The following is a 12,590-nucleotide window of genomic DNA, read 5'->3' on the forward strand; positions in this document are numbered from 1 at the left end:
GCCTATGGTATTTGGGCCCCTCCTTGACCTCTGACCCCTGCCCCTCTCTCCATAGGGGCCTATGTTATTTGGGCCCCTCCTTGACCTCTGCACCTGACAGGCCCTGTGTTGCTGGTGCTGGGTGTTTGGGGTTGACTTGAACCCCCAATGGTGGGCTGCCTATGCCCCGGAGGCTGAACTTGTAAGTGCTTTACTTACCTGCTAAACTAACTTGTACTTACCTCCCCCAGGAACTGTTGATTTTTGTACTTTGTCCACTTTTAAAATAGCTTATTGTCATTTTTGCCAAGCCGGTGTACCTTACTGTTTTACTTCAAAGTTCCATATTTACCTATACCAGGTACCTTACAATTTATGTACTTACTTGAATTCTGAATCTTGTAGGTTTAAAATAAACTAAGAAAATAATATTTTTCTATATAAAAACCTATTGGCCTGGAGTTAAGTCATTGAGTGTGTGTTCTCATTTATTGCATGTGTGTGTACAACAAATGCTTAACACTACCCTCTGATAAGCCTACTGCTCGACCACACTACCACAAATAGAGCATTGGTATTATCCATTATTGCCACTATCAGCCTCTAAGGGGGGCCCTTGGACTCTGTGGACGCCATTTCTTACTTTGAAATAGAATATACAGAGCCAACTTCCAATACTCAGCGAACAATATATTTTGCACAGTACAACATTGACATTTTTTCAACAGCACAAGTTTGACATTAATGCACTCCTCTTAAAGTTTTTTTTCTATTTTTTTTTTTCAGATGGCGGCCACAATTGACATGAATTTCCAGAGCGACTTGTTGGCAATATTTGAGGAGAACCTTTTCTGAGACCTCATTTTCTGCTTTGACTTTCTGTTCAATTTATTACTCTCTGGCAAACCTTTGAGACTCAATAGTGTTAAGAGCAGCTGGAGAAGGAGTGAGATGGCAGAACCACAAGGAGGTGGTGAGAAGAAGCCTGCTTGCTTCCCTCTGTATGGGCTGCCTGGAATCTTTTAGCTGATGCCTTGGAAGGACGACGAAGAGTTTGCCTTACTGTGTGACTTAAAATCCTCCCTTCCTCACTGGCTTGCAGAGGCTAGTGTACATGTGCTCCTAAAAGTGGTATCTGGAAACTGAGTCCAACAGCCGAGATAAGAAGGGGTGTTGAGTACCTCAAGACTGTTTCTATGCCAAACGTTTCCGCAGTGTATTCAGGATTGCACGCGCTGTTAACCCTAAAGATATAGACACATGTATATATATATATGTATATACATATATCTATGTATATATACATATTTAGAAAGAGGGCCCTATGTGACAATGTGAGCAGAATCCGCAAACGCAGTGCTGTTTTGACATGAGGAGATGGTTGTGCCAGAAATCTGATCAAATTATTTAATTCTGGTTTAACAGGGAAGCCAGCTGGGGCGGCGACAAGGAAAAAAAAAATGCACTCACTTGCTATTTCCCCAGCACTGGCTATACCTTCTGCGTATCTTCCCACTGGCCTTCTCTTTTGTTGTTGGGTTGTTTTTTTGTTACTGTAATTATTATTGTTTTTTTTTTTAATTCGGGTCGTTCCAGGAACTATTCCATGCAAATTTTCAAAAAGGGAATTGTGAAGCAGAATTTTTGAGCATCTGTTCCGTTCTTACCTGACAACCACCTCACCTCTCCAATTAGTCTTAAATCCAAGCAGTTTGTTTCAGAAATCGGAGTGCTGGTCCAACCTTGCCTGGTGTGAAAAGTGAGAGGACTAGTGTTCCACACTTGATGTTGCTGCTTCCCCTCCCCCCCCACCCCCAATCTTTCTCCAGGCATGGGAGATGCCATAAGTTCGGAAGTAGATGTTCATCTTGTGGTGGTAATTTTTTTTTATCTCTTGCTGGGGTAGATAATAATATGGGGAAATTGGGGAACCCGTTTCTGGGAAGTCTCTTGGCAGTCTGGCTGGACTTTTGGAATGTGGCTGTATTTTACTATTGGTATTCTGAGCAAATATGTTGAAGAGACCGATGTTGTGAAAAGGAAAGAAGCTCGCAAATAAGACACCAAGCTCTATAACTGCACAAAGGCCTTTTTTTATTTTACTCAGTTTTCAAATGCTATGTTGGGTTTTTTTTTGGAAACCTATTATCTTGAAAGCTGTAGATTTTTATGATTTTAAAGAATGCAAAGAAAGGTTTTTACATTTGAAGCTGGCATACTGAACAGGGTCAAGTTTGGGATGAGTAAAATTCTAAATAGAATAGCAGGGATAAAAGTACCAATAAGAATTTGTGGGGTTGGGGAGGGTGTCGTCGAAATTGTTGACATCAACACTGTTCCTATTAGCACGGCATTGCAGGCACACGTATGGTCAGCGTACGTGTGTGCTAATTATTCATACATTGACCATTGTTTCAGTCAGTTTTTTTCTTTGACAAATCTTTTGAACTGTTACCTTTGTGCCATAAATGCCCACTATATAGTGCAATACTGGCATGTCAGTATTCACAAGCTTCTGAAGTCACTTGCTTTTACTTTGATACAGTGAATATGCATTTGCTCTGTACTGATCATGGAATAAACTTGTCTCTTTTTAAAAAAAAAAACAAAAACAAAAAACCACAAACACAAACAAAACAACCTTGCGTCTTGATATTTCTTTGAGGAAGCAAAATGAAATGCCAGGATGCAATGACCATGGCATGCACATCGCCAGGCTGCATTACTCAAGTGCTGCGCAAATGTAGGGGATACAACCACAAGTAGGATTTGGCATGCTTATTTTTGTCTAACAGTCTATGTTCTGGATTGTAAGTTTTGTATACGATCTTTGATTTGGTTTCAAAGTTGTCTGTTATTTTGGTTTACTCGTGTGTACGCTGCTTGGCCCCTGACCCCACACTGTATAGCTCCTGATTCTTCTTATTTTGCTGTGCTCTCCAGTTTATCTCCCACGATATATACAAGTGTACACAGAGTGATTCCTGATCCTGTTGACTTCGCTGTTCTCTCCAGTTCATCTCTCACCATGTGTACAAACGTATGTAGCGAACCATCTCTCACCATGTACGCAAGAGTATATAGAGAACCTCGATTCTCTTGACTGGCATTTTGGTCCACAGAACCATCTGGCAGTCTTGTACCATGTGTACAAACGTATGTAGCGAACCATCTCTCACCATGTACGCAAGAGTATATAGAGAACCTCGATTCTCTTGACTGGCATTTTGGTCCACAGAACCATCTGGCAGTCTTGTTGGCACCAGGTCTCTCTGAACTGATTCATTCTTCATCTTCTAGTTAAAATGAATGCGTAGAAGATTCTGGCAGGAGTTTCTGTGCAGCTGCGTTGTGCCATTCAGATGTGGAATAGCGGTTGGTTTTGACTTTGAGGAAAGTAGCCTTTTCCGAATAATATTCCACGTTTACCAGAAACTGACAAGTTGTTTTTCTGATTTTATTTTCGAACTGCTGGATGTATGAGATAGACCCTTGAATAAATGCTACTATGACGCAAGGGGTGTGTGGTGGATTCCAGTGTACTGATTTGATTTGAGTGTAGATGAAGAGTGTACCACGTTTATTGATAGTGTACGACAAATGAACATACATCTTGTACAATAAATGATTGCCTGATATTTGCTGAATTTCCTCCACCGGGCACATATCTTGAAGGCATGATGATCCCCAACCAACGACAACTTGTGCCAACATTGAAGCTACCACAAACATCACTATTTTGCGTGTCTCCTTTTGTTTTGTTTTTTGCACATGTATGCAGAGCTGATTGGAGTGTAAGTGCAGTTGGGGCTCACGCATTCGGATGCAGAGGTGAGCCAAATTTGGCTAATTCATTGAGTCTGAAGGTCCGTTCCAAGAACCAGATAACATATTTTTCCTGGAAGCCTTGTTGCTAGAGAAGTGTTTTTGACTATGACGGTGTTTTTGGATTAACTAATCTGCTCAGAGGTAATCTGTCTTACTTTCCCGCGAGTGTGCCTGAGGTCTGTTGATAGAGACATTGCTCCTTATTCTTGATCATCTGTTCCTGACAGCCACTTTGTGGAAATCCGAGCCGTAAAAACCACCACGCAGGCTCTAACAATCATCAGTTTTGTTTGTTGACATGGAGCAGTGTAGAATAGGAAGAAACAGGATGGTCAGGAGACATCTTTGTGGACGGCTTAGATGAACCATGTGGCAGGTATACAGATGTAATATGGTTGCAATGCCAAAGGGACCTACTGGGCCAGGACTGTACTAAGCAAGTACCCAGCTGCTGTATCAAACTATGTTATACAATTCATATCTGCCCTGTAAAAGTGCTGTATTTGCGGAACTTCTGAAGTTAATTCTCCTCGCGAGACTGCCCTCTTCAAGTCATAGTTTTATGCTTAGTATTTCATTTGAAATTTGACTATGAGAGCACAAGGAATGTCCTTATACTGTAGTGTGTATACACAACATCTTATTTCCATAATTCTTAAACTTGAAACTGTATTTTCACTTAGCCCCTTCCTCTTTTATTGTTACCTGTAGCGCTTCTTTTTTTATTTTTTTAACTTGGCACGTCACTTGTGCCTACAACTATCATAGTCGTATCAACTCTCAATCGTTTTCTTCCTTCCGTTGCTTTAAGTTAAGTGGTAGCCTTTAGGTGGTGTGGTATTATGTTCTTCAACCCCTTCCGGTTTTAGAAGAGCGGAGGGCACTGCTGCATTATTGCTACGGTAAAATGTGACCTAATAACCATCTGTCTGGGAGCAATACTGGAGTTCGCTGTAGGTAGTTTCTTTTTGTAGCAATCCCACAAGAAGAAGCATTATTTGTAGTGCACTTCAAAACTTCCTGCAACTCCTTACCTTTGTGTTCTATGGCGAAAGGAAAAGGACCACATTTGCAGCATTTCTTACTTTCACTTCTTGAAAAACACAATATTTTGGAGGATACTATTAAGTTTATATTTTGCAGCATTTAGGTGAAGCTCTTCGGTGACTTCTTACATGCATATTTGTGAACAGAGGCCGTTTTAGATGTGCTGCAGAAACTCATGCAGTCATGGTAGTCCACTGCTGATAGCCTATCAAAGCCATGTTCAGAAGTGTTGGGTAGGCGCAAGACGTGACATAGCTTCTTCAGACTTATGATCAGTAAGATGTTTTCTGAGATATTCGTGAAAAAACAACCATGCTTTAGAATGTACTATAGCTGGGCAGTGCCACTTTTGACTTTACCTCATTTTATGAAGGTTTACATAGCCGGAGTATTGGAACACCTTAGCAAATTGACACTGTTTTCACTGATCTCGAGAAGAACACATTATTAAATATTTGAGCCCAATTCGAGATTTTGCCATTTCTTTATGCAATAACAAACTGGAATATTCTTTGTGTCCACACCACAGTAAACATACAACTTGAGAAACAAAAGGAATATTAATGGATAGCAATTATCCTAGGAAGGCAAACGAGCCCAAAAATGCTGTGCAGTGCTTATACTCTCAAGTCAGCCCCCTAAAGTCAGACGTGCTCTCGGAGACTCGTGTTCGATATAGTCAGAGGTTCTGTTTACGCATCCGCCCTGATGTTTGTACACTCAGCTCTCAAAGTGTTTTGTAGCCCAGTTCAACGAAAATTGATGTGTTCTATCTACGGGAGGGTATGTTTCTGTAGACAGTAAATCCTTGGGCCTGCTGCGTTTTCTCTCATGTCCTCCCCCTTGAAGGTGGACCTGCTCCAGGTTATAGTGAGAATCTGGTCTTTTGCAAGCGACATTTATAGATTTATAGGAAAAAAATGTGCTCAAGAGGATTTCACTTTATGAAAGTGCTACTTCAGTATTTTTATGAATATTTTTTCTGATTAAACTCTTTTCTCTTAACTTTGTGTTTCCACCACATACTGTTTGCTCCTCTGAGATGACATCGTACAGGGCAGAATATGGGTCATCACTGTATGAATCTCGAGATGACTGCCCATTTGTCCAGTAGTAAGACCCCTATTCTGGTTCCATAGGCTAGTCTTGGTGATCATTTTTTCATCTGTATTAAACAAAGAGCCTGCTGTAGTTTTAATGTGGCTGCGTAATCAACATGCGTCCCTGCATCATCTCTTGTCTACACTTTTTGTGCAGTTGAGCCTAAATAGCTGGAAGCAACTTTGAGATTGATTTCCCTGTTCTCTGATGGCAAGTCTTAATCTGTTACAATAATGCCTTTTCCCATCGTTATGGAGATTAGCTGCACTACTCCTGTTTTCAGCCTTGCACCCCCACACACATTCACTTTGAACTCTTGTATTCTGCTTCAATCATAATTCCTGCCGTTGCCATATTTGCTGGATGCTGCCTGTTACTTTTATTTTTCACTCTACCTACTCTTTTGGGTTGTTCGGTCTTGTACTAAAGAGGTCAGCCATTCTTCCCGAAGACACCCGACAGGAAGTACAGGATGGCATTGGAAGCAGTCTCTGCCTCCTCGAGAACGTGCATTAGAACTAAGGATCGTGTTGCCGTTTTTTGCCAGCCTAGTTGGCTCTAGATTGTTAGGCAAATTATGTGTGTTGAGCATTGAATGCGCCGTACGGCGCTGGTAAAGGACCCCATTCTGCTGAAGTTTTCTTAAGACTAATTGAAGGAGGCTGCTTAGTTTTCTTTGAGTGCTCCACCTACTTTACCGGAAGCAGTGTTTGTCTGCATGTCATTTTGGGCACATATTTAAACTACTCACAATAGGAGAGTATCGCTGTTATCTTTTAGTGCCTTTAAATGACAGTCAGTGGAAGTCTTATGTATACATTTGCCAGGATACCACGTTATAGGAGATGGTAACATTTAACATTCTAAAATAGTATTGCAGGAAAATTGAATATATTGTACTGGGGTGCGTGGCTTTTGCTTTTATGCTGTATGTGTGTGTTCGGCTGATTTTGTGAGTGTGTGTACAGGTTACAGATAGCAAGTCTGGATTTTAATCCCGAGATTTACTTGCCTGAATGTTCGCTCTCTAGTGTGTGTGTCTGTGTGTGCAAATGGTATTCCGGAGAGGAAAGCATACAGCATTTTCAGAGGCAGACTGCAAAAAATCAGATTGCATTGACCTGTAGTCATATGACAATTCTGAAACAGCCTGCCTGAATAATGAAAGGTAAGCATGGTGATTCAAGGCTGTCTTGCAGTCTGATATCTTGCTTGGTGACAGATTTTGGGTATTGTACGTGAGTGCGTTGAAGTGCTTTGAAGAGGTGTTAAAATACCACTGTACTACACAGCATATCAAAGGACATTTGAGTTTTCCTGCTTCTTTCCTTCGAAAACACCCATCCCGAAAAATATACGTGAACTTATTTTTTGTTGCTAAGTAGAAAAAAAAGGCTTCCTGTACTGTGTTCACTAATTTACTCCCGTCTTCCTTAGTTTACTCCACCATGATGACTGAATCAGAGCTTGTTCTTTTTCCTAATCAAAGAAAATTATAGGGTTCAGGATTGGGGAGAGCAAGCCCCCCTTTCATGCAGTAATCACTAAAAGTTGCTCTTTCCTCCTGCACCTTCTGGTACAAGGAACATCTAGTGCTTTTTCAGCAGGGGTTTCAATATCCCTTTGACGAGATGCCCCAGAGTGATTTGCAAGTCAGTTTAGCATCGGGGTAAGGTGGATCTTCTCTGTGCATAGTTGTGTAGAAGCATTGATCTCTGGTTCTGTTTCTACTGTGGTACATTAATGAACCAGAATGGCCCAGTGAGCATATGTTAATTTTATATACCATATTTATTATGCAGTTAAGGGTTGCGTGTGTGTCATGACACATGGCATTATATTCATGCATTTTCATAATCGGTTGTATCTGGAGAACTTCAGCAACACCTAGCCATTCAACAGAGCAAGTAAATACAAAATATAGTTGGTGGAGGTAAAGATGGTCAAATCAAATTGAAAAATATAAACAGTTGAGAGAGGGTATTCATTTTGTTCTGCTACTATTCAAGTCCAATGTAGGTCATTCAATGGGCAGTGGAAGCAAGTTGCAGATATAGTCGAAAATTTAGCAAGAAGCTGCCGATACATTGCACTTTCTAAGGATTTTCTAGGTTGTGGGCAAGCCACCCTTCGTCAAAGTAGGCAAACGTTTAAGGAAATAATTTAACGTTATTGATAGCTGGTTACAAGATTCACCTTTTTCAGCAACAACCCCTCAGACCCTTTCTCGCCACCACTTTACAAATGCAAATCACTGCATTAGCCATATTAATACTGTTTCAGTGCTAACAAGTGATTCTAATAACATGGATTCTGAGGGATAGCCTATTTCTGTGCATTGAGGTGTTTGGATATTATGCATCACTGGTACAAGATTCAGTTTACGGCTCTTTGTATGTTTTATGGCATACTGCTTATCTTTGGCATATCAGTCGATGAGAAAGTCTATAGAAGAACTCCTTTGATTTATGACTTATTTTTATGGATTCTGTGCCCAACATTTGCCCTCCTGACACTTTCTACTTTCAAATGAAAATTGGCGAAGATGACAGAATTCAAAGTAGTGCGCAAAAAAGTGGAATGTGCCACAAGTAAAGTGTTTTCTAGAAGAATGTATTCACTAGTATCTTATCTCGGCGTGGATCTGCAGTAATGAGTTCATTATAAGCTTCTTGGAAAAAAGTTTGTAGTTGTAGGGTATCAACAACAATCTCATTAAGAGTCGCTTCAAAAAAGAAGTGAGGGGGGATCCAAATGTCCTGTGAGTATCTTTGAACTCATTCTGTTTTGGTGGCTGCCTGTGTTGCCTTGAAAGTACCAAAACCATATCCGTGCAGGGTCCTCATTGGGCAAAAGAGACCTGCCAAAGTGTTAATTGTTGACCTTGTCGTTCTGTTGTTTTTTTATTTTATTTTATTTTTTATTATTAACGGTTGGTTTGGCTTCCAGGGGGTCGAAAGTAGCCACTGTGAGTTATCTTAATGCAAGAAACTCCAGTTGTACAAAAGCAAGGCATAATAAAAAATGCATTCGATGAAAATAAGGCAAGTAGGGTGTAATTCACATATAACATGGAAGGCTGAAAGTGAGTTATAAAATGAAGATTCCAGACCATGTCCCAAGAGTACTGGCTTTTGCAGCCGCATATCTTTGTAGTAGGTGAGTAATATGTTTTTTTTTATTCCTAGATGTGCCCTTGGATAGCTAAACATAATTGTCGTAGGCCTGCTAGTTTTTAAGTTTCCCCTAAGCCAAAGGAATGGAGCATGATCTAATGCCGTCTGCCTTCAATAGAAAATATCTGGAGTGTTGAGCCAACTGTGATATTTTCTTGAGTCTGCTGGGGTCTGGGATAAGGGTGGATGTTACACTTCTGTCTTTTAAAGGCCTAACCACAAAGGATAAAAACAGGCCCAGTCTATTTCTTTGTTTTGCCAGGACATAGATGTTCACGGTTCTCCTAAGCTCCCATTGACTTGATGGATTTCTCTGAAGCTTTGACTCTTGGGAACATTGTTCCCAGAAATGGCAACTTATTCTTCAGAACATTATCTGTAGTTCTCAGTGTGACAAATACTACTTTCTCGATGAAGTCCCCAAAATCATTTTCAGATATACCCAGATCTCTATTTTAGTGTAATCTGTGGGACCTTATCTCCCAAGCCAACCAGATGCTACAGATCTGGGTTCTATACTAACCCTCAAAAGGGGATGCTAAAGAAAGGTGCCCCTTGACTACTTTAAGAAGACTAAGACATTAAATTTCTTTCAGTAGCTAACATTGTGTGTGGTTGGAGGTCAGCATAGAGCAATTTTGCCTCATGTTATTATCTAAGTTCAGCTTGTTTCTCCTTTCAGCAATTTTACATTTAAAAAAACCCTGCTCTTTATCTTACCTTTAGACCTCGTTTTGAGTACCACTTTTCTTAACAGGTTCAGTTCGGCTAGGATATGCACTCCGTTGTGTGTTGGTAATCTTGGTCACAAAAAACATCCTACAACCACAGAAGTCATCTGCAAATGAGTATTGGTGCGTTGTTGTTTTTCTAAACTTGACACTCCTCAAGAATGCCCAAAGATTATGAAGTGTGCCACTGGCATGCAATTCTGTCAAGATGGGCTTGGTATTTGAGCTTTAATTTATAGTGGGATTAGGTGGAGAGGTTCCCACGATATTTTTAAGGCTTAGTATTGCTTTTATTTTTGGAAGCATTTGTAAACATCACAGCACAGGATTTCTCCAAATTGACATCACTTATTAGTTATAAAAATGTAGCTGTCCGAAGTAAGAGACCTGTAGTTCTGTTCTGGTTTATGGTCAGGAGAGGATGAAATGGCAAATATACCTTTTTTTTTTAACAATAATTGAAACTTATTGTGTTTTGTGAACAGCGTTCCGATGTATTGGTAAGAAATCAATTCCTGCTACATATTACCTGTTAATGAGACCTTCTGTTCCGCAGTTTTTTTTATTGTATATAATATTGTAATAGCTGCATTCCTATAAAAAAAGAGCACTGCCACATTTATCATTTTGAGAGTCATAATTTGAAGAAGAAAAAAAAAAAGATGTTCATGACTGTCATCTGGCCTCAGGTTTTCGGAGCCTCAGCCTATTTGCCTTTAGATATTTAAGCAGCACTTTTGTTAATGAATACAGTGGTTGTCTTAAAACTGTTGGTTCAGAAAGATTTTAGTGTCCCTTTGGTCGCCCTTCTTGTCTTTTACATAGTTTTTTTGTTTCTGCAGATCAAACAGAAGTGTGCACTGGCTGTTTGAATCATTTTGAGAAAATTGTCATTCTCCTCCACCAAAGCAGATTTTGTTTTGCTCACTCTACATTCCCACGCATGTTAATGCTTGTAATCAAATTCTACGTTAGTCGAATTTGCCCTCATGCTGATGTTGGAAAACCAAGTATGAATATCATCTGATCACTTGTAATCATAAAGTCCCCACATGGGGACAATTCATAGGTGTTAGTTTTTTTCTCTTTATCCTGGATGAAAACATATATACCTGAAAAGTTTATAGTGTGCTTGGTGCCTGTCTGGGATTTGTTGTCTGTTTTAAGCCCACACTGGTGCACTTTTAAAATGTATAAATATTGCAGTATTCTGTCTTTTCATCCAAACATTTTTGTTTGTTTTTAATCTCAGGGTTTTTTCTGGGTGCATTTGTCAACCCTGGCTTGTCAGTGTGAACATACTTGAGCACCCCAACCCTAACCCTTTGAGTGACAGTTCCACAATGTACATATAACCTACATAAGCATAATAGAGTGCTGTACTGCTAACAAGAAAGCACCTAGTATGTAAGATAAATTTATATATATATATATAATTTAATTGTATGCAAAAACAAATGTGTAAGTCCTTAGCTGTTTGATCCTAATTCAGTTCCTAATAGTTTAATCATATTTGTAATTTGCCAAACTGTACCTGTCTGCAGTAGATTTACCAACACACCCTCTTCGAGTTGTGGCAGTGGTTTCATAGCTTGTTCGTATGAATGAAAAGCCCCTGAGATTGTTTTGTGACTGCAACTTGAAATATTGCCTCTGTACTTCCTTTCTTTATTTTTTGCATTTTAGCCACGAAGCATTGTAAAATATATATATATTTTTTTAAGTTGCTCACCTATCAGTAATTTGCTCCATCGTGTGTTGTTACGCGCATTGGATCAAAGAGACCAGTAGGTAGTGACAGCTCGAAAAATGGCTAATCTTTCTGCCAAAGGTAATTTTGCAATTCTTGTTTTTTTGATCCGTTTTGCTACATGTATGTGTTTTTTCTTGGGTTGTTCCTCAAATAGGCAAAGTATTGACAAATTTTACCTTGGTAAATCCAACCCGTCCCCACTACTTGCTGACTCTACACATGCAACAGCTTTGTCATTTTCAGGAAAGCATAGTCTTGCATCTGATGTCTAGTCTCTGATGTGTGGCCAGCACAGTTCCCCCTCTTCTAACTCCTGTGGAACGAATAGGAGGGTGACACGCTGGTGTACTTCGTACTGCACAGAGTTCTAGAAGAAAAATTATGTCATTGAATTTAACAGTTGTATTAAACAGTTTAGGCGTTTGTAGAAGGAAATTAATAGACTTTTCACATGTATAGTAAAAGGTTTTTTTGTGCAGTCCATTGCAAAAATAAATATTTGTACTGAATATAAAGTGGGTGTGTTGTTTTATTTTTAATAATTTTAAACAATATCCTTCTGCCCACTCACACAGTAGTCAGATTGGTAGAAATGTGCTGCAGCATAAGAATGCAGTATGAATATGTCCATTTGACGTATACATTTCAGTGCCATTACTAGTATGTTGGAGCCTTTTTTGTGGTTTAATGTTTTGCTTTGTCAGTTACTTTTTCTATAATCTCACATACCGTTGCTGATTTTCTTGGAACACTGAGTAACAGTTTACAGAAGTATCTCTCTGGCAAAACTTTAAAACTAAACCTTAACCATGCCTTTCTAACTTGTCAAACATTTATTTAAGTTCACTGCTTTGAAAAAACGAAAGCAGCCTTCATAAATATTCAAATTCTTATGAGATGCAACCCAGTGAACTAATTTTTGGTGTTTAAAACTCAAGAAAATTAAAGGCAGTGCTCAGAGAGGCATGGGTAGCC

General features: G+C 39.5%; 1 protein-coding gene across 5 annotated transcripts in view; it reads left to right on the forward strand.

Annotated features, from left to right (window-relative positions):
* BRD4 (bromodomain containing 4) overlaps nt 1-12,130 on the forward strand; it is a 1,024,368-nt gene extending 1,012,238 nt beyond the window's left edge. For all 5 annotated transcript variants that reach the window (XM_069231688.1, XM_069231690.1, XM_069231691.1 and 2 more), the window contains one exon: nt 766-12,130. In XM_069231688.1, coding sequence (XP_069087789.1) covers nt 766-834 — 69 coding nt within the window. In that variant the 3' untranslated portion in view covers nt 835-12,130. The remainder of the gene's footprint in view (nt 1-765) is intronic.
* The last annotated feature ends 460 nt before the right edge of the window (nt 12,131-12,590 follow it).

The sequence above is a fragment of the Pleurodeles waltl genome, chromosome 4_2 (assembly GCF_031143425.1).
Source record: "Pleurodeles waltl isolate 20211129_DDA chromosome 4_2, aPleWal1.hap1.20221129, whole genome shotgun sequence".
NCBI lineage: Eukaryota > Metazoa > Chordata > Amphibia > Caudata > Salamandridae > Pleurodeles > Pleurodeles waltl.